Here is a 22,052-nt window from a genome sequence, read left to right as displayed (position 1 = left end):
ATTTGAACAATGGAAAATACAATGGGGTCCTCGGTCTGAATGTCGCACAAACATGCGTGGGTGTGTGTGTGTGCGCATCATACAGATTTAATGTTCTCCAAATAAAAAGTGGTAATCAGGAGTCAGTAGTGATATGGAGATCGAAGAGTAATCGTATCGGAAATAAGAATGTACGCCAAAAAAAAAATGGATTATCAATTTTCGAGTTATGAAATTCTTTAACAATTGCTTCACCAGGTGGTCATGCTGTTAAAACGAAAGTACAGACGTTGGCAAGAGAGCCACTCCATCCAAGTCCCGAGGAGCTCGATGACCTATCACAGCTTCATACCGTTCTCCCGGAAGGGCTCTACGGATAGCGGCGCCTCCCGGTTGCCCAACAAGCTCTACCCTCCCGGGACGGTGCCGCCGTTCCGACCGGGCGAGGTGGTCCCCCTCCAGTGTAAGATGGACTGTACCCCGACTCTGGGAGTGGGCATCCAGGAGTGGGCCAGCGACCCGAAGGGCGGGTTGCAGCTTCCGAACGGTTCCGCGAAGAACGGCGTCTCCAACGGGAACACTTCGACTCCGCTGATATCGTCCCCGTCCAACGGTAACAACAACGACACGGAGAGTACCCTGCACGGCGACATGGATCGGGGCGAGTACAACAGCAATAACCACAACGACTCCACGTACACCAGCGTGGGGACCTCGCCCGAGATTGACGAGGACGAAAGCGGCAGCGTGTTCTCCGAGGACTCTTCCAGGCCGACAGGGATGAACGGTTACCGAGAGATGGAAGCCGCCACCGTGCAAGAGCCTCTCATCGAACGCAAGAACGTCCAGCGGCCGCCCTCCACCAGCTCGAGCTGTCCCCTCTTGGAGGTGGTGGACCAGAGAGGCAAGCAGTCGGAGAACCGCGCAAAGTGGAGTCCCAAGGTGCTGTTGAAGAAACTCAACCCGCACGTGAGCACCCAACAGGCGGAGATACAGGACCGGCCGTGTCCCATACCGGAGGTCAAGGTGGACTCCATACAGTTGACCGAGACGCCGTGCGGTACACCCGTGTAGGAGGAGAACTTTTTGGCGTATTTTTTACGTTCCTAACATAAAACCTCTTTGGGAATTAGAAAAAGACTCGGAGTAACCAAAATAGGCTACGACAAAATTTGGCCTTCTCGTAATATGCCTCTTGGGACTACACGTCCGGTCAGAGTATAACCTCTGCTGCAAACTCTGGGTTCATATATTCTTGACAGTGTCTTAGAACTGAATACAAATTTCAACCTTCTTCTCGATGCGGCAGCCACAGAGAAAACCTTATTCAGATATCCGATCGTGTAATGTTCGGCAGAGGCTTGCATTTTTCGGCGTGACCACCGAGTTACATGTCAACATGTCGGGTCTCTTTCCTGAGACGCCGAAAAATGCAATTATTCCGCCAATTGTCAGCAGTATTGCCACCCCACACCTTCACCCCCCAAATATGCTAGACAATCAAGGAATGGTCACTTATGCTCACATTTCAACATGTAGTTTTATTATAACCATCCTTCCAACTGAGACATTTAATTGTCTTTATTTGAACCTTCCGGAAATAACTTGGAGGACCACAGCCTCTAGGGGAAAAAAATACTTTTGAAAATATCCAGCAAATTTTTTAACCAGGCTAAAATTTGGGGCCAATACTGATAAATTGGTATTACCGTTTCGTGGAAATACACATTAACCGATCGTTTTGCACTGATTAAATCGCTCGTTACCGCGGATCCTCGTAACTATTGTCAGCATCACTAGATTAAAGGGGTACATACCTTACGAGGAGAAGGGGGAAAAATTAATAAAAAGAATTTTTTGATTTTTTTCATTGCAATCCTTGGCATACTCGAATAATTTGTTTTGGCTTACTACGACCATTCTCACCGCAGGCATAGAACTGCGGCAACTATTACACAACGATCGGACGTCCACAAAGACTCGGAACTCTTTTTGAGATGAGCGTCATAAAATATAAATATTGATCCATGTTTCGAATACAGTTGTGTGAACTCTCTTCCAATCTGAAAATGACCAGGACATGCCCAAAAAAAAGGAAGAAAAAAGTGTGAAAATTTTCGAGACAATTGCAACAACGATAAAAAATTAGTCACAAGTCTTGGATTGTCAGATCTGTGGAAGGAAAATTTGAGAATATAGAAGAATTGTAGGATCCACATTCCCACAAATATATCTAACGATCTGCGATGTGTATATCAGCTGTGTACAGAGTATAATATTGATCTATCTGATATATATAAATATCTATATATATATACTGTGCAGGAACCAGGCTCGTTTAACAATTTTGGGTTTCTTCAGGTTTGTTTCTTTTCTTTTTTATACATTCCACTTTTCTGCAGAAATGAGTTGTTTGTAAATTATTAGCAGCTGTGAAAGTTCTACCATCGATTATGTGACTTTGTAATTGTTCAAGGTAATGCAGAAGGGAGGGAGGTGGGGTGGGGAGGGGAGGGGGAAAAGGAAGGATCTCCACCTTTATTGTACTTTCAATGAGAGTCTGAGACAAATTGACCTCTTTTCCATGACTGCTTTTATTTTGGTGTCATTTTCTGTTTACGGTTTTACGGAAGTTTAAAGCAAATTATTAATTGTGAATTTTCTTTGTTTTTTGGTGGTTGGGGTGGCGGTGGTTATGGGGGTGGGAGTTATGGATTAATAAAGTTGTATTATGCAATCCCAAATACAGGGAAGGAAATCTTGCTCTATTTCATAAGTACACTGATTATATGAAACAGGCATTGCTGTAGCTACACCGTTTGAACAGGATGGAGGGCGTTTTAAGGATGCTTACCATAAAATCGTTCACCAAACTTTGAAACAAGATTGCAGGGACCCTCTGGATACATGACTGACCCAAAGCAAAAATTGTTGTTAGGTCCATAGTAGTATAAAAAATTTGGTAATCTAACAATATTTGCAACATACAGATGCCTTAGTGTTATTGCTACAATTAACGTATAATATGTATGTTTCATTTTGGTCCCTTTAAATAAGTTCACATACCATGATAGTCAATGTGCGGTGAGGGCCTCGTCATCAAGTTGTATCACTATGGTTACAGATGTGACATGTCACTGTGTGACAAATTCAGTCACAAGACTTTAAATTGTTTATAGTCGGTATAACCAACCGAGGAAGTCATGTAAAATCAAATCGTGTTCTAGCGACAGAGAGATGGGAAAACTGTTTTTTTTTTTGAAAATCGACATATTGTAAATAAGGCTGTTATCGAACAAAACCAAGCGAAGGCGGATCCTGAACTCGGATGGGGTTTTTGTATCCTGTCCTGTAGAGACCTCCTCGAATACCGAGAAATAGCCCTCTTAGCCATAGATTACTGAAATCTGTTTTAATCTGTCGGACCTTTAAGAGAATATGTAAAACAATAATATATTTTTGAAAGAAAAAAAAAAAAAAGGAAAAAAAAAGTACCCCAACAACGTAGAAGCGTGTTTGTATATATATATATAACGTTTTGCCTGGAATTCCACTGTAAACTGGAATTTTTAAAACTATCAAAAAATTATGCTGTAAAAAAAAGGTTTTATTGTGCCAAGGGTTGGAAAAACCAGTGGAGAGCTTTGGTCTGTTTTATTTTCCCATTTTTCTATTTTTTTGTTGTTGTCTTTTCTTGTGTATATAGTGTCTCACCATAAGCAAGTTTTTTTGACCTATTAAACTTAAAATTAAAAAATAGGAGGAAGGGTTATCGAGACTGTTAATAAGGCAAGTTTTAAACGTGGACTCTCGGAAGCAAGGTTTAAAAGTTCAGACTATAGTATTTCCATTAAAATGCCAAGGTAAAGTGTGGCACGTACCATTTTTAACCAACCACACACAGTATGTTTTTCCTTCGAAGTGTTTTAGAAATATGCAACTTTGTTGTTATTATTATTATTGTTATGATTATTTATCGTTATAACGTTGAACTTCTGAAATATTACGACTTGGGATTAAACAAGTTTTCAACAAACGGTCTTCGATTGACTTTTATGCTCGGGATTACATGGTTGTTTTTTTTTTCCCCTGTTAATATTGGTTTCATCCACAAGAATTATATGCAAAAATGTTTTAATATCTTTACAAATTTTGATAGTATGTTAATTGAACTTTAAAAAATCTTTATGAGTTTCATGTTGACATTTTAATTTTACGGTATTAGATGGTGTAAGGTTTATCATAATGTTTAATGTGTCAGTGTTTAACTTTTTCAGGAATAATGGTATGGAAAAATATGAAAAGTATGGAAACTTTTTTTTTTGACAGGAATTTGAACTCCAAAACTTGAAAAGCAAGTGAAAGTCACGTTTGGGAAACTTTCAGCTTGCTTATATAGTCTTAACTTAGCCTTTGTAACTTCAACAACTATAAACATCTCATGGAACCTAGTAGGAATTTTGAAAAAAACCTGTAAGGGCTTGAAAATATAACACAGAGCAGATTCAGAGAGATCTAAGCTGCACTTATCAATTTAAAAATAAAATAAAATAAAAATAAGCTTTTGTCATAAATATTGCTCCATGTGAGAGAGATCAGACTTGGAAAGCTGCATCCATCCTTCCATCTGGTGTGTGAAGTAAACATTAAACCTGTGAAATATTCCCAAAATGGGGCAAGATATTTATAACAGATAATTATCTATCCCAAAGGCCACCATGATGATGGGTTGGGTTTGGTTTTCTCCTTTTAAAAACTTTAATGAAGGGTTATTCGATAAAATTCCTCCAACTAAAGTTTCATATTTGATTTACAACTGATTTTGATTCACTTCAATCATACTCTTAGCACCTTTTTAAGACATCAAGGGCTGATTGTGAAACGCATAAATATATCCCTGTGTTATGTGTGCTCCACCAACTAGTATCGTTGCAGCTTCAGACCAACAGAAACTAAAAAAAATGAAACATATTCACTGTCGAACCTTTCAGGAAACCATAATAAAAGGCTCAATTTTCAAATTGATTATGGGCAATTATTTTGATACCGATACTTGGCTCATATTATATCTGATTGATTGATTAGACTGAAATGCTTTCCAAATTACAAAACAGATCTTAAATTGCCAATGTAATTCAAGCTTCTTTTTTCGTGAGCTGAGAGTAGGTACTGTATATTCTTAATCAGTTTGGGCAAAAATTTCACTGTGACCTGCAAGATCAGTTTTGCCCCCCTCCCCCTCCTCCCACCTCCCCTTGCTTTATAGTTTGAAAAACCTACGAGTATAATATTACAAGTTTTCTTCAACCATCTTAACTATCATAAAGTAATTCTGCAGATCAAAACAAGCCCCTGTATAGATATGGGTTAACATGTTTGCGAGGTTTTAATTTTTTACAAAAAATATTTTTACAGACTATTTTGAGGCCAATGCAAAAGTGTCTTCACTATCCAAAACATGACTGGAGGAGTTTTTAGTCTTCAAGGAAGAAGCCGAACCAAGGAATTTCAAATTTAAAGACAATTGAGAGTTGAAAACGAAATTAGAGAGGAACTGTTACAAACTTTTCTGACGAGTAATTTGTATCTGTGTTGCTAAAAGCTTTGAAATTTGGTTAACATTCACAATTTATTAAACAATGTCGGAACTTTTGTTCCTTTTCTTTGGTTGGTATCTCCCATAGATACAAGTTTTGTACAAAATTAGCTTCAATCATAAAAAGTAAATGAAACATATGACAATGGTGTTGTTCTTCTTTTTTTGTGGCTTTATTAGATTGATAGTACATTTCTCTTTCAAAATTATTGTCAAGAATAGCAAAAATATGACTCGAAAATATGGACGGGACGGTTAAAGGTGGATAGAATCGATGATATCGTAAACAAATATTTGTACATGAGATGGACGACAAGAATCGCTGAGTTTTGAAGACATCATAAATGCACCAAGGAACCCCTCCTCTGCTCCTGGTAACCTTTTTGTTACATGAAATGGAAGGCTATTGACTGGACTAAATATTACCCACACTCCAACCTAATATAGAAAAAAAAAATCATCAATTTTAGTCAATAATTGGACATGTTTAATATTAACTAAAAACAAAAGTTACAGAGAGTGACATTGAACTTTTCATATATGCACCAGGAGACTGTCACAATCTGTGTCATACTCAAAACAGCCAATCAGAAGTAGATCTCTTGGCATTCTGTTTCGGTACTGCACCATATTGGCTGGCTGACAGTCTTCTTCATTCCTTTCCTCTCATTTATTGATAATCAAGGAAATTCAAATCACAATTGAGATATAACTTCAGATGTGGCAGTGTTATGACTTGATTTGGCTAAGACTTATCAGCCAAAATGAAGAGAATTTTCTTCTTATATATATATGTATATATACATATATATATATATATGTATATATATATGTATATATATATATATGTATATATACATATATATATATATGTATATATATATATATATATATATATGTATATATATATATATATATATATATATATATATATATATATATATATATATAAATATATATATATTATAATAATCAAGTATTATGCCAAAACATGTAAATCTTGATTCTTATCATGGATCAATCATTTATATTACATTAAAATTTAATACATTAAAATATACATGATATAAGCTGTCACATGATAAACACTAATTGTTTAAACAACAGCACCGATTGAAGAGTTGATAATACTTTGAACGATTAAATATACAGTATTATATCTTGAACGATATGCCAAAAAAATAATGAATGATGTAGAAGATTATCAAAAAGAAAAGATATAAAAATAATAGCCTCGGGAGAAAAAAATGGACGGAAAGTTTGGATGGCATGATTGCAACCTTTTGGTGGATAAGGCAAATCTTTTGTCGATAAAAACTTAAATATGTACACCAGATCATTTTGCGGGCAGCTGCAGTCCAAAACAGTCACAGCTGCATTCAAAAGTTCTCTACCAGTTAATTACCTCAATTCAGACCTACCATTGTCTGCAACTACTTTAACATCTTATTAACAAAGAGAAGAAGAACAGCTTAGAATCACATTAATATGGTCTGAAAATGTCTGCATTGAAGAACTCTTGCACACACACACACACACACATAGTCTACTGAACCATTATCAGATTCATCTACAAAGAGTCCCCCCCACTCTTCCACCTCTCCGGGCCAAGCGAGATGACCGGTATTTGATCCTCTGCTCTGTCCTCTTCCGTTAGGTTATCCTCCTCCTCGTGTGAAATCCTGCTCCTCCCTTTTCCTCTCGTCTTCGTCTTCCTCAGTCTTCTGTTCGACGACGACTTTCCTCTCTTGCTCTCGCAATCCGAGGAGGACGAGGAGTCTTCAACTTGATCAAGCATATTCGGTAGCGGGAAGCTATCCATGCTCAGATTACTCTGGACGCGCCGTCCCTCCTCGGAATCCCTCACGATATCGTTCGGGTCTCCTGGGCTTCTCCAGGCCGACCTGACCTTGACCTCGAGTTGGCACTGCTCCAGGTAATCCAGGCCGGCACAAGGAGGTTCGAGGAGTATGTCGGGGGTCAAGTTTGACCGGCTGGACAGACCGGAGGAATACGGTTCTAGACTGGAGATGGTGGAGAGCTGAGATGACGATCCAGACCAAGTTACTCTCTGCCATTTCTCAAATGTTTGCTCCTCTAACGAACCTGAAAGAAAAGATTAGAGAAAATAATTTCAGTTTCTTGATTTTAAGGCAGAATTAGCAACGATTGTTGATATTAAGAAAGTTGACAAAATTCTTAAGTCATACATGCACACACACATGCTATCACCATCACATAGAATCCTTTTGATTTTCTGCTCTATTCCTCATTCCATTCTGAAGTTGAAATATTAGAAACAAGCATTATTTCTCAACAGTTCAAGTGGCGCAGTTGGTTAGTGCTCTGAACTAAGAGAGTCAGACAAGCTCCATGTTGGTGGTTCAAGTCCAGCTGGTGCATTTTGAAATTTTTCTTCTTTTACTCATTCCATTATGAAGTTGAAATATTAGAAACGAGCATTATATCTCAACAGTTCAAGTGGCGCAGTTGGTAGTGCTCTGGACTGAGAGAGTCAGACAAGCTCCATGTTGGCGGTTCAAGTCCAGCTGGTGCATTTTGATATTTTTCTTCTTTTACTCATTCCATTATGAAGTTGAAATATTAGAAACAAGCATTATTCCTCAATAGTTCAAGTGGCGCAGTTGGTAGTGCTCTGAACTGAGAGAGTCAGACAAGTGCCATGTTGGTGGTTCAAGTCCAGCTGGTGCATTTTGAAATTTTTCTTCTTTTACTCATTCCATTATGAAGTTGAAATATTAGAAACGAGCATTATATCTCAACAGTTCAAGTGGCGCAGTTGGTTAGTGCTCTGGACTGAGAGAGTCAGACAAGCTCCATGTTGGCGGTTCAAGTCCAGCTGGTGCATTTTGATTTTTTTTTCTTCTTTTACTCATTCCATTCTGAAGTTGAAATATTAGAAACAAGCATTATTTTCTCAACAGTTCAAGTGGCGCAGTTGGTTAGTGCTCTGGACTGAGAGAGTTAGACAAGCTCCATGTTGGCGGTTCAAGTCCAGCTGGTGCATTTTGATATTTTTCTTCTTTACTCATTCCATAATGAAGTTGAAATATTAGAAACGAGCTTTATTTCTCAACAGTTCAAGTGGCGCAGTTGGTAGTGCTCTGAACTGAGAGAGTCTGACAAGCTCCATGCCTGCGGTTCAAGTCCAGCCAGAGCCTTTTACTTTTCTGTTCTTTGGAGCAGGCAGAAGTATAAAGGTAAGAAACGAAGTTAAATAATTGGGAACCAAAATGGTGTAATCGGTTGTTCCGTGAGCTTTGAAGTTTTGATTTGCTGGGTTCAAGCCCTGGCTTGGTTATTGCCGTCCTAGGACTTCGATGGCAGGCTGATTTCTGACAAGGTTCCCAAGCGGCTGCCCAGGTGAGTTGAGAGGAACCCCTCCCCCCCAGACAAGGCTCCCAAGCGGCGGCCCAGGTGAGTTGCGAGGAACCCCTCCCCCCCTGACAAGGTTCCCAAGCGGCCCAGGTGAGTTGCACGGATCCCCTCCCCCCCTGACAAGGTTCCCAAGCGGACACCGATCTCCCTGACAGGGCTCAGGGAAGAAAATGTTTTGAAAAATGACTAAGTCCAAACAAGTGGATCTTTAAATATTTAAAGCACTTTATGCATGTGTCTCACCTAATGGTCTAGTGGTAGGGAATAAATTTTGGCAACAGAAGGTCCCTGGTTCAACCCCAACTGCTGCTTATCTTTTTCCCCTACATACATACACACACACAGACAAGAGTAATACTGAAAGTTTTTCACATCTTGTTTTAGCTACTTACATAAAAAATATATATATATATATAAAAAACGTTAAAAACAATTAATCAAACGTCCACAAAATAATGAAGAAAATTGAATTCGTGCATAAGCAAAATACATTTACTTTAAACCACCAAAATATTGCATTCATTTAGAACCAACAGAGAGATGAGTTTAGTCCTACTATCCATTCCTTAATATTGCATTCATTTAGAACCAACAGAGAGATGAGTTTAGTCCTACTACCCAATCTTTAATATTGCATTCATTTAGAACCAACAGAGAGATGAGTCTAATCCTACTATCCATTCCTTAATATTGCATTCATTTAGAAACATCAGAGGGATGAGTCTAATCCTACTATCCTTTCCTTAATTTTGCATTCATTTAGAGCCATCAGAGAGATGAGTTTAGTCCTACTATCCATTCCATAGTAAGGTTAAACAGCTGTTAGAGAAGTATAACAACATTTGCTTCAAATACAATCTACCGGTTCAAGGATACTTTTAAAATAGTTCAATCTTTTTCAGGTCTAATCATTTCATTAACAGGACATTTCTTCACCCCAGTTAACACCCTTGTACTACCTGTCCCAAAACAAGTTGACCCAATCAAAATACCCAAATAATAGACAAAAGCATCAGTCCAGACGATGAATAGACTATTTTAAGCAAATGACTGCATGATGACTTATTCGTCGCACTTTATAACAAGAATATTGATACAGTTTCTGTACACTTTTGAAATTTTGGAACATATTGAATTGTTATATTGATGGGACTTCAGAGTAACTGAATTGTAAAGAATATAATTAGTAACTCACAATTGCATCGAAGATTTAACTATTTCATTTTGAGGATTGTCAACATTAGTACATGACATTATTTTTTGTTGGCCTTATGTTGGCCTCATGTTGCAAATCCAACTTAAAGGGTGTGGACTTGTTTGCAGAAAATATCAAGATTATTGTGTCAAAAAAAGGACACAACTGCCTGGTAAGGATAACACAGTGAAAATACAGCAACCTTGGATATTTAAATAGATGTGTACAGATACTGATACACTGCATATCCACAATATATATAACCAAATAATAATATAATAATATATTTTTGATTAATAAACTTCAGCTTCCTAAAACACCTTTCTTGCATATCATATCATATCAGAAGAAATTGTTCCAATGAGGATTTTTCCTTTCTTTTCCAGACTAAACTTCAAAATTCAAGGACTTTCAAGACCTAGAAAAGAAGGTATTCCTTATCCACTAATTTTGCCCCCACTATCTTCTGACTATTCCCCCATTATCCATACTTCATCTAGCTGTCTCAGATATCTCTGAATCACACACTTTAAAACTGCATCCAAATTCCACGTCTATCTTTAGAAATTAAAATCACGCCAACCCATCTAATAATCTCCACATTGGTAACATTTCCCCCCCCTCCACAAATATTTACACCTCCGATGATCTGTTTACCTATATTTCCCACGGGCTTAGGGAAGACTATCTGTCCGTTACTCTTGACAACTCTGGATGCGGAGGGAATCCTCTCGTCCGGTTGGTCCCGGGGAGCGGTGCTGTCTTCATCCATCGGGTTAGACGGCGATAAGGTCTCCTGGCCGCTGTCCTTCATCTGATCCTGTTGCAGACGATGGAAAATCTCCATCGTCAATTTATCCCTGATGAAGAGACGGAGAGGAAAGGATGAGGATGAACAAGACTGCCCTTGGATATTTGAGACCTTCAATTATTTCTGACCTCCGTCACCAAAGTATCAGTACGACATCTCAGAGAAATTCACATCTACACATTCTCTCCTGGGCTGTGATATACTTTTACTGACAATTTAAAAAAGCAGGATTCAGGAGAAAAAAATTCTCTCTGCTCCAATTTTTTGTTTGTTCTGTCAGTTTGATTCTTGAAACTCCCTGTCAGTGAAAATTTTTATCTGTTGTCACTTTCCCAATTAGCTAGCTGAGCATAAATGAAACAACAGTTCCACCTCTAGCAAAGTGCCATTGACAAAATTTGTCAGTGAGGGGAAAAAAATAAATGAAGTGATGAAAAGTTTGAAACAGTTTTGAGCGATCGTGCTTAAACTTCGAGAGCAACAACGATGTTCTTCACAAAAACAATGAAATGGGAACTTTAGAGAAAACACACAACTCTTTGGTTGAGAAGTGGAAACTTTAAAGAAAACACACAGCTCTTGGGTTGAGAAATGGGAACTTAAGAGAAAACACACAGCTCTTTGGTTGAGAAATGGGAACTTAAGAGAAAACACACAGCTCTTCGGTTGAGAAATGGGAACTTAAGAGAAAACACACAGCTCTTTGGTTGAGAAATGGGAACTTTAGAGAAAAAACACAGCTCTTTGGTTGAGAAATGGAAACTTTAGAGTAAACACACAGCTCTTTGGTTGAGAAATGGAAACTTTAGAGAAAACACACAGCTCTTCGGTTGAGAAATGGGAACTTAAGAGAAAACACACAGCTCTTTGGTTGAGAAATGGGAACTTAAGAGAAAACACACAGCTCTTCGGTTGAGAAATGGGAACTTAAGAGAAAACACACAGCTCTTTGGTTGAGAAATGGGAACTTTAGAGTAAACACACAGCTCTTTGGTTGAGAAATGGGAACTTAAGAGAAAACACACAGCTCTTCGGTTGAGAAATGGGAACTTAAGAGAAAACACACAGCTCTTTGGTTGAGAAATGGGAACTTTAGAGTAAACACACAGCTCTTTGGTTGAGAAATGGGAACTTTAGAGAAAAAACACAGCTCTTTGGTTGAGAAATGGAAACTTTAGAGTAAACACACAGCTCTTGGGTTGAGAAATGGAAACTTTAGAGAAAAACACAGCCATTCGATTGAGAAGTGGAAGCACAAACCTGAAATTTTGTTCTTCTTCGTCGTCTGACTCTCTGTTCAGCTGAAGATAGTCTCTGATCTCAGGATTGAAGAACTGCTCTTCAAATTTCTCGTCGTAGCTCTCGCAGAGGTTCTCCTACGGACGAGAAGAAAACTTGGAGAGTTTGCAGATAACAGATAAAGACAGGAGGTACAACAGAAGTGGGAGCACAGCTATCCTCCCAGCCCAGCCTGGAGGGAGTGTGGGGGAGGGGGTGGGGGGGGTGATGTATCTTAGGGGCTGAGTCAACCTGGCAGTACCCATGGCACATTTGCCCTTTAGTACTACATACCACTTGCCTTATTGCTCTTAAAAATGATCCATTACCGAAAGCAATTGTCTTGTCTCTTTAAGCAAGTTGGTGTAATTGCCGTCATATCGCTCTCGGTAATAATTTCTGAAAGTTGCCTTTGCGTTCCTTTAAAAGCAGAAAACATTGTTGCCTTGCCCTGTCTTTTCAATGAAAAAATGAAAGGCAATTTCTAAGATGCCCTAAATTGAAGTTGCCTTGATCCTTAATGTCATGCCCTTAAATTCCAAGACCGTTCACCCAGACGGTGGACCCATTGGACCCAGGGTAACATCGACGTACCTCCGCAGAGCAAGTCGAAATACCATCGTCTCTACCGTCTCGGGTATCGTCCGAATCTCGGTCTTTCCCTCCGTCCTTTGAGACGCCGAACGTATCGCAGACAGTCTCCATACGAAAGAGCAGTTCTTCGACCTGATACTCCATCTCGGCGAGATTGAATTCCTTTAAAAAGGGTAGAAAAGTGAGAGGAACAGAGATTATGAATATTAAAGATATTAAAATAGGCACCAAAAAATGAGGTACCTGGGGAAGCATCACCCGAATATATCCTCCGCTTGAGACCTATAACCAACGTACTAAATAATAATATTTAAAAAGTTAAAATTAACTAGTAAATGAGGTAATTGTTAGAGGCCAATGGTAGCTTTTATAAACTGTGGAATAAGTTTAATTCCAAACCATCAATGATGTGATACCTTACATAACATTCCTCCTGCTGTCATCAAATTAAAATGAAATTCATTAAACTACCTGGAATGATTAGATACCTTCATATAAGATGCTTGGTGTAATTTAATAACTATCTAGCATGTAGTGGTAACTTTTAGCACACATAAAATCTCTTACATTCTCATAGACATGTTTATACGTATTAGGTATTTTGTAACTACCTACCATAAATAGGTAACCCCCCAACAAATAATACAACTCACATTCAATCATACCCATCATGTGTAAGTAAAGTTTTAACTACCTAACATTTAAAGGTAACCTTTAGCAAATATGCCATACGTTGTCCTCATCCAATGTTCCACCCTGCAAAGTGTATGTACTTTGTAAATATCTAACATTAACAGGTAACATGGCAAACACCTTTCCATTAATCTGCCTGTGATGTTCAACCCATGCTAAAAATAGCAGACACATAAAAAGGTCCCTTCATTTTGAGGTCAAGTCGAGTCACCACAGATCAGTAAATCTGGTGTCAACGACTCTCCGTATCGCATTTTCTCTACCGGGCCAAAAAAGAAAAGAAAAAAAAAAATCTGTTAAACTCAATTTTTAGAATCAAATGACTCGATACACAACTGTGTAATACAGGGATGAGTCTGGGGTAAAAAAACAATCACAGAATTTTGCAAAAATTGCGGTATAGGCTCCAGTTTGCATATGCTACAGTGTGTTAGGATAATAGTTTTTGTCCCTGAGGTAGAAAAATCACGGATATTCTGCGAATTCGCGGAAAAAGCTCATGCCTGGTAATAAGTACTAAAACCTCTCTTTGTTTCTGATTTTTTGACCTACCAAAGGCAACTTGAACGGTTTCTCCTCCTCTACCTGCTTCTGGATTCCGCACTGATGAAGAAGATGCTGCCAGATGAAAACAAAGACCTCGTAGCCTCCCACCGGTTCCACCTTACATGTCTCCTTCACTTTACGGTAGCTACGACAGAGAACAGCCTTCATCTTCGGACGAGAGATAAAAAATGCGGCAGACATTGACTAGGTTATATCCAGCTATCCTATTATTTGTGATAGATAAAGTTAGACATTCACTTCCAAGTTTCATCGGCCATGAAAATTCTCTCATCCATCCATGACTATGCGGGAATGAGACCTACATAAAACTGTTAAAACCTACACAGCCTAAAGGGAATACAATGATTGGCCGGCCCCTAGACTGACCACCAAGAAAATTTTTACACTGCTTCCCATGTGACACTTTTTTTTGTCATAAAATTGTCCCTCCATACAATTCTTCTTCTTGTTTTATTTGTTTAGTGTAATTTCTTCTAAAAAAGTCTATATATTGGCAAAAAAAACAGTTAATTTGAAGAAGGATATGTTTATCTCTCAATTCATTTCAACTATACACTTCACAGATTTCTAGCAAGATTCAAGAAAACAGATCCCCTGACACCAAGCTTCCCAGACTATGGGTCCCAGGCCCCCCTACCCCCCCCCCCCCAAAAATAGGTCATCGAGCTTTTACGGTGGTTATTGAACCTGGTAGCAGGAAACAACAAAATTTGATCAGTAAACCATTTTTTTTTTTTATTGAAGTTGATAACAATATTCCTCCATCTCAAGTGGTTATTTGAATCCCAAAGTGTGTATCATGTGTGTCGGTTTTCGTTTGACTAACTCTCAGTCAACGTGCGCGATCAAGTTTTAATCAAATCAATCAATACCTAGTTTACTCACCAATCACCGGGGAGTACATACTGTGTGATTTTGGGTTTTACAAATTTATGATTGGTGTCTAGCCTGGGGAAATCACAACGTACTGGTCCCCAAGGCCAAAAAAAAAAAATAGGTTTAGGAAAGTAGAGCCTCACCAGACCACCAAAGAGGATGACGATTACGACGAGATAGAGGATGTGATAGGCAGGCCAGAGGAGAGGGAATGTGCTCTGAAGGCCGGCATAGTCCGGGACTCCTCCTAGCATCAAGATGGTGACCACTTCAACTGCTAGAAAAGCATGTTTCATGGGATAGTAATGAACTCCAAATAGGAGGCAACCCAAACAAGCAAAGGCAGCTTCTAAAAGTAAGTAGGAAACCTGAAATGGAGGCGACACAAGAGATATGTTTTTGGTAAAAGTCGGTATGTATAAAAAAAAAATTAGATTTGAAAAGTAGGAAAAATGTTGTTGACATTCCCCCCCTCCTTCCCCAATCCTGCAACCCTACCAATTTATACCATTCACATCCCTGCGTCGACCTCTTCCACTATCAGGAAGTAGCTCACATTGGGTTCGTTTTTTACCTTTTTGTGACAAAACAGAAATCATAAAATCATTCACCTAACCCTCCCCCAACCCCCCCTCCATCTCCTAAAAGAATACAAATAAGAAGACATGAGAACATCATTCATCTTTGCAGTTCCTAATTAAACAATAAAAAGCTAAAGATACTCTTCCAAACCCACCAAAACGGAATGCATCATAATAAACACAATCGGGAAAAAAGAATAGTCGAAGCTACATCCCACCAGCCCTTCCCTTCCCCTCCCACCCCTCCCCACCCTCCACCACCATCCAACTCATCTCTGCCTTTTAATTTCTCTCTGCACCCTTTTACAGGGACAGAAAACCTTTTATTTCCTTTACTTCATGACATACAAAAAGGGGAAAAAAATGCTTCAATCTTTCTTTTCTAAATAAACTGTGACGATAGACCAATTTTAAGTAAAATCAAAAACATGTCAGAAACTGAAAAAATTGTGATTAGCGACACTCACAATGAAACCCAAGATTTCTCTGATGGTTGCATCCATGACAGCTCCAAATTTCGCCACCATTTTGTTGAATCGAAAGAGACGAAGGAACTTGAAGCTCACGATGAAGACCAACCAGCCAATCAGATCCCTGACACACTACAAAAAAAACAACAACAACAACAATGAGTCAACACCAGAGATAAGAGATTTTTATCAATGACATCTTTAAACATATCGAATTGCAACACAACTTTTATGTGACATGCAAAACTTTGCCAAGCTACCTTGTAAAGCAAACCAAAAATGATTTATTACAAATTTGACAGTTACTTACCTTGATATTCCAGAGAGAAAGTTTTAGTTAAAGATCTGTGATGTTGCCACGGCAACCTTTCACTTGGATATATTTTACTTGAAACTTTCAATCTTTAAAAAAAATTTTTAATCTTTAGCCTCTCCTTAAATTTGAAACATTTGCATAGAAGTCAATTCAAATACAGCTAGCACAAGGTTTTTTTTTTACTTCTTTTTTATTTCTTTTATTTGTAAATCTATGATCCTGCTTTGATAAAAAAAAATTGACAGATTAACCAGAGGCTTTCTAGGTCCTGCATGCTTTCCCCCTTTTCAAATTACTATTTAAAAACTGTCACAACTTTCGAAATTCATGCTCCCCCCCCAAAAAAAAAAAAAGTGGCCACATTAAGTCACCACACAATATAGGGTCTAAACTTTTTCAGGCAGAATATTTTGGAAGCAGAAATTTGAAATGATTCCAATTGTGCTAGACCAAAAAAACAAATCCATGAAACCAAAACATATAAGGTTAACTTTCTACCTGATCCCAGTAAGCAAGGAATGACATGTCCACAAACTCCTCCATGTAAGTGGCTCTCAGCCGTCGGGTGATTTCGGTGACGTGAGCGAATCGGTAGACGTACATGGCAAAGTACGTCAGGGATAAGACCACTTTACCAATCTACGAGAAAAACGTAAAGAAGGCCCACTGAGGGTTGGATGACAATCTTAAAAAGCTCAACAGAGCTTGAGTAGGTGGGTTGGGGCGGTGTTCAAGAGCTGCATCTAGACTAAATAAAATTAGGGTTAGTCAACTAGGGGCAATGAGATGGGGTTGTTCAGCAAAGTCAAGAAACTGGTTTGGATTGAGCTTTTTCAACTTGAATCACACAGAGATGTGGGTGCAACGATCTTTACCAAGGACAATTATCTATTATCCAATAACATAATTTTTAGAACCTTGGGGAAGATCATATATACTACTAAAGTTTAAAAAGAATGACGGATGGACAGAACGATTAACAGACGGACAGATAAATAAAATAAAAAATAATACCGAAGGAAACTGACTGAATCCTTTTAACTAGCCGGCCCAAAACCTGATTGGTACTACCGAATACTGACCTCTAACCACGCCCAGATATCTCGAAGATATCTGGATTTTAGTTTCACAGCTCTCTGAACTTCCTGCTTCCCACTTACAGCAGTCATCAGAAGAAATACAAACTGCAAAGAAGAAAATGAAACGGCAAGAAAGAGAGTAAATGGTTGGTAATTTGAGCTACGTCAATGCTGTCAACAGAGACCTCTGTTTCTATCTATAACAGAATCATCAAATGTAACATTCATTTTCATGTCTGTCAATATCAGAGAAACTTGCATCAATTATCAATTTATTATTCACAAATATTTAAATATTTCAACAAGCTTCTCCTCCCTTCTACATTGATCATTCTTGTTTATATTGTTATGTAAATTCAGTTACACTAAATCCATTTAATTTCAGTGGCATTATCTTGGACTGAAAGCAGTCCCAAGCTGTCGGTCTTACCTCGCAAGCCATTATGAAATAATCGTACCCCGTTTGATAACGGTAGACCAAGACGGATTCTATCTTGGGGAACGGATAGACAGCACCGGTGCCGGGCATTTCTGCAAGCAACGCCACCGAACTGAAATTGAAAAAATTTAATCATAATGATATTAATAATAATAATCAGAAGTTATTTTTACTACGCTTAAGCGACCACAACTGTGGGAGAAACCCGCAGGGGCTTATGGGTTACAAGTTACACGTCGGGTGACTTCCGATTCAACATTTTAACTCAAATTTGGAATCTTTTCAATTTAGAATGTCATGTCAGATGGGTAAATCGTAGATTGATCTTGGATGAAAAACCCCACCTTACTATGACCTGGCCGGGGATCGAACCCGGACCTCCCGATTGCTTAGCCTCATTGCTTCAAATGCCACCATCTTTATCCACTTGGCCACAGCACCGGTCTCAGTGGGAGTAAGATGAGTGTATAAGACCGTAATCTATCTCAACTAGCGATTACATTACGATTACAATTATTAAAAAAACGACAACTTCTGCTTAAAGTTGTAACGGCAGTGAGACCTCCTACCTGCGCCACTTTTCATGTCCTTACGATAGCCAGAATGCCAAGACGGATATAACAAGTTTTTTCAACAATGTGCTCACTGATAACTTGTGAAATCATGTACTGAAGGGTAACATGTTCAACAAATATGCTTGAAATCAAACCAACGAATGATAAAATATTTCACTTGAAGTATCATTGCTAGCTATTTCTAGAAAATCTATGTAATATTGTAACAAAGATTCCCAACTATGCCAAATCTACCATTTCTTTTCCAGGAAAAAAAGAAGAAAAAAAAACAGCATTTAATTGGCGCAGTATAATGCTTACCTGAAGATATTTGCTGGAGCGTTGTACATAGTGAATTCGATGATCATGACCCGAGTGAAATCGTCGATCCAGCCTCGCTCTCGAAGAAACGTCAACTGATCTGATGCACCAGCCCTGTGAAATAACGCAATGTACATCTAGCTGACCAAAATTCAAAAGGAACTTTCTGCTAGAGATTCAGTCTTGCTGTTTCTTTTAAACTGATTGTACCTTGCTATAGTTGTATTCTGATAAAAAAAATTTGGAGGCATTTCTTTTAGTTTTATTTTTTCAATGCTTTATCCTCAGACATGCCATGCCAATGTGACACCTGAAAAAATTACAAATCACTTTTAAACTGAGTTAAGAATATTTCAAGATGTTTGGTTATTTTATGACTCTTATGACTGACAAAACATCTTACACCATGAATTAAAGCATAACTACCTTACACCATGGAGGATAAGGAACACACATCACATGATGGACATCAAGGAACACACCTTACACCATGAATTACACCATAAACACCTTACACCATGGATGATAAGGAACACACATCACATAATGGACATCAAGGAAACACATATTACGGGTGTCAGGGAACACATCCTTACACCAAGCCAAGCACACACCAAACACCATGAATGGCATTGAACACTAGTGTCAGGAACACATCCTTACACCAAGCCAACCATGCACCCAACACCATAAATGGCATTGAATAAAGTTACACAGCGGTGTTAGGGAACACATCCTTACACCAAGCCAAGCACACACCAAACACCATGAATGGCACTGAAAACTACATGGGAACAAGACTCTTACACATGACCCATACATGGAAGGGAACACACCTTACACCTTAAATGTTGGGGGGGTGGAAACACTTTACAGTTTACACCATAAATGGCACATTTACCTAGTTTTGTTCAGCTCGATGTTATATCCGTCTCCTTCGTATGAACTAAGCATTCCCCACTTGCTGTACCGTTGCAGCTCCTGCTTGGTCTGATGGTGCCAGATCTTGCCAGGACCGAACGGTTTCCTGGACTGGCTCGCTCGGTTGTACGGAGGTTCACAAGAATCGAAGTGGCCTCTGACGACAGGCGACAGGGTGCAATATCTCGGATCTACGCGAACCTGTCGTAGATTTATCTTGCCCAAGATGACGCTCTCGCTCTGTACCGTTTCATTCTGAAAAGAGATATTAGTAATTCCAGAAAAGTAATGAAAACCTCCTTCGAACAACTTTTCTGTTTGATCGTCGTGATTCCTAAATAATATGAGAATCAACGTTTACCATCAGCCATCAACATCAGTGGAAACAACTTTTACACAATTTTTAGGAGTGTTAGCTCAGTGGTTAATCGACGGTGCCTTTCAATCATAAGGTCCTGAGTTTGAGTCACTCCAAGATTAATGTATGTCGTCCAGTTACAGAGTTGTTGACAATTCATGATATTGGACGTTAAATATGAATCTAAGAGACTGACTTTGGTCTGCGTGCGGCTTTGATAAGCAAAAGATGGTTCTTTGCGAGTTCCTGCTTGCAGGAGAATCTAAAATACATACATACACCTCAACCACATTTACAGAAATATTTAACAGCTTTAACCTTGCTGCCTTCACATACCTTACATTTCGTTATTTCATTTCGCGCTTTGTCCCGGAATCAAGTCCAATCGTTACATGAAAACAGCCGATTGTATTTGAAAGAAAGTTGTCTGCTGCCACCACTTTAAAGGGACATTCCAGATATTTAGCAATATTATAAAGCTGAATATTGTGGAAACCAGAATAGCTAGAGAAACATTATCGTCACTCAAATTTTTTTCTCTGTTCTTCCAATATGACATATCAAGTCCCCAAATTTTGCCTTTATGAGTCACCCTTTAATATTGAAACAAAGCCTGCTCTTTATACATATCTTTGACCTAACCAAATTTCAAGATTTCAGAGAGTGAGGTCAGATTAGCAGCAAAATTACAGGACAGTGAGTAGAGGAAATGGTAAGAGGGTGGTGGGGAGGTGGGGGGAGGGAGGGGGGAAGTGGTGCCTACTGTTTGTAATTCTTACCATAAGTTGATTATTATTCCAGTCGTCGACAAACAGCTCGTTCAAGAGGTCATTTTCTACCCAATACCAAAGATCACTGACGGTCCTCACGTCTGTAAACGGGTGAGGAGTTCTTTGAAAGAGGAACGGAAAATAAAACCAATTCATGAAAAATGTAATAACAAAACTCCTGTTACAATCGCCAGACACTCAGAAAGGCTTATCAACACAAAAACATCGAAAAGAAGATGTTTTCTTTTCTTGTCTTCATGAAACAAAAAGTGGCTTCTTGTTGGAACCATTTTTTGGTTATTTTCTTTACTGTTAAAACAGCAAAAGATGAGAACACGCTCAACAAAGGAATCCTTGTGTGAATTACGTGGTGACCATTCTCAATGTAGCGTTTGAGGCTAAAAGTATAAAAGCTTGGGCTTCATTAGCTTGACTTAGTCAACTTTCATTTCAAATCAGGAATTTAGATAAAAACTTGAAAAAATGTTGGAAGTTTCTTGAGTTTGTGTGTGAAAATTAATAATAAATTGAACAATCAAAGACAAACAACTTGTGGAAAAGGAAGTTCAATAAAATTGCACAAACTACTCACTGCTTTAAGAATCACTTAGGGCACCCCCCTCCATTCCCGCCACCACCCAAAAAATAAGAAAGAAAGGCAGTTGCCTTGGTGTGCTCAACGGTAATCATATTATGAGGAAATACTTGGTTCATTTTGTAGAATTTTAATAAACTGGCAAACCAATTATCAAAAGTAGCTGTATTTAAGAAAGTGATTGTTTTCAAACAAGATTTGGTTATTTGAAATGAACAAATCTAACATTTACCTCACAAATTTATCAACGATGCCATTGTTGATAGGGTAGTGGAGATGCATCTCTTTGCCGTACGCTATCAACATCAGACAGAAGGCCACGGTACTAAAGAGGACGATGTCCCTGGAGAAATTAAACGGAAGAAACAAATTAGCAACTTCAAACCTTGATGGTGATGCAGGGTGAGGAAGAATGGGGGAGGTTAAGGAAGGGTAGGGGATGGGAGAGAGGGGGTGATGAGAGGGGGGAAGGGGGAGGGGAGAGAAGGAGAGCAGTGTGGTATATACAATATCTTATTTACCTTTAAGAATGTTACTATATATTGCAAAGTAGCAAAAGAAATGAAGGCATAAAGTAACTAAAAGTTGGGGGTGGGGGGGGGAGGGCAACCTTCTTCTTTCTTTGAATTTAAGGAAGAGTAAGTTACATTTCACCCTCAC

General features: G+C 38.7%; 2 protein-coding genes across 8 annotated transcripts in view; one reads left to right on the top strand and one right to left on the bottom strand.

The window, feature by feature from the left end:
* LOC139958645 (corticotropin-releasing factor receptor 2-like) overlaps positions 1 to 5,715 on the top strand; it is a 178,802-nt gene extending 173,087 nt beyond the window's left edge. For all 7 annotated transcript variants that reach the window (XM_071955873.1, XM_071955874.1, XM_071955878.1 and 4 more), the window contains one exon: positions 238 to 5,715. In XM_071955873.1, coding sequence (XP_071811974.1) covers positions 238 to 1,053 — 816 coding nt within the window. In that variant the 3' untranslated portion in view covers positions 1,054 to 5,715. The remainder of the gene's footprint in view (positions 1 to 237) is intronic.
* A 796-nt stretch (positions 5,716 to 6,511) lies between these two features.
* The window catches only part of LOC139958644 (polycystin-1-like protein 1), an 89,417-nt gene continuing 73,876 nt past the window's right edge, over positions 6,512 to 22,052 (bottom strand). The window contains exons 51-64 of the mRNA XM_071955872.1: positions 21,625 to 21,735; positions 20,807 to 20,918; positions 19,650 to 19,924; positions 18,749 to 18,862; positions 17,865 to 17,985; positions 17,438 to 17,539; positions 16,854 to 16,994; positions 16,037 to 16,171; positions 15,132 to 15,356; positions 14,098 to 14,259; positions 12,853 to 13,014; positions 12,241 to 12,356; positions 10,827 to 11,029; positions 6,512 to 7,681 (exon numbers count right to left, since the gene is read on the bottom strand). Of these exons, the coding sequence (XP_071811973.1) occupies positions 7,146 to 7,681; positions 10,827 to 11,029; positions 12,241 to 12,356; positions 12,853 to 13,014; positions 14,098 to 14,259; positions 15,132 to 15,356; positions 16,037 to 16,171; positions 16,854 to 16,994; positions 17,438 to 17,539; positions 17,865 to 17,985; positions 18,749 to 18,862; positions 19,650 to 19,924; positions 20,807 to 20,918; positions 21,625 to 21,735 (2,515 nt within the window). The 3' untranslated portion in view covers positions 6,512 to 7,145. The remainder of the gene's footprint in view (positions 7,682 to 10,826; positions 11,030 to 12,240; positions 12,357 to 12,852; positions 13,015 to 14,097; positions 14,260 to 15,131; positions 15,357 to 16,036; positions 16,172 to 16,853; positions 16,995 to 17,437; positions 17,540 to 17,864; positions 17,986 to 18,748; positions 18,863 to 19,649; positions 19,925 to 20,806; positions 20,919 to 21,624; positions 21,736 to 22,052) is intronic.

Source organism: Apostichopus japonicus, chromosome 18 (assembly GCF_037975245.1).
Source record: "Apostichopus japonicus isolate 1M-3 chromosome 18, ASM3797524v1, whole genome shotgun sequence".
NCBI classification, from domain to species: Eukaryota; Metazoa; Echinodermata; class Holothuroidea; order Aspidochirotida; family Stichopodidae; genus Apostichopus; species Apostichopus japonicus.
Note: the sequence above shows the minus strand (reverse complement) of the source record. Positions and strands in the feature narration are given on the sequence as shown.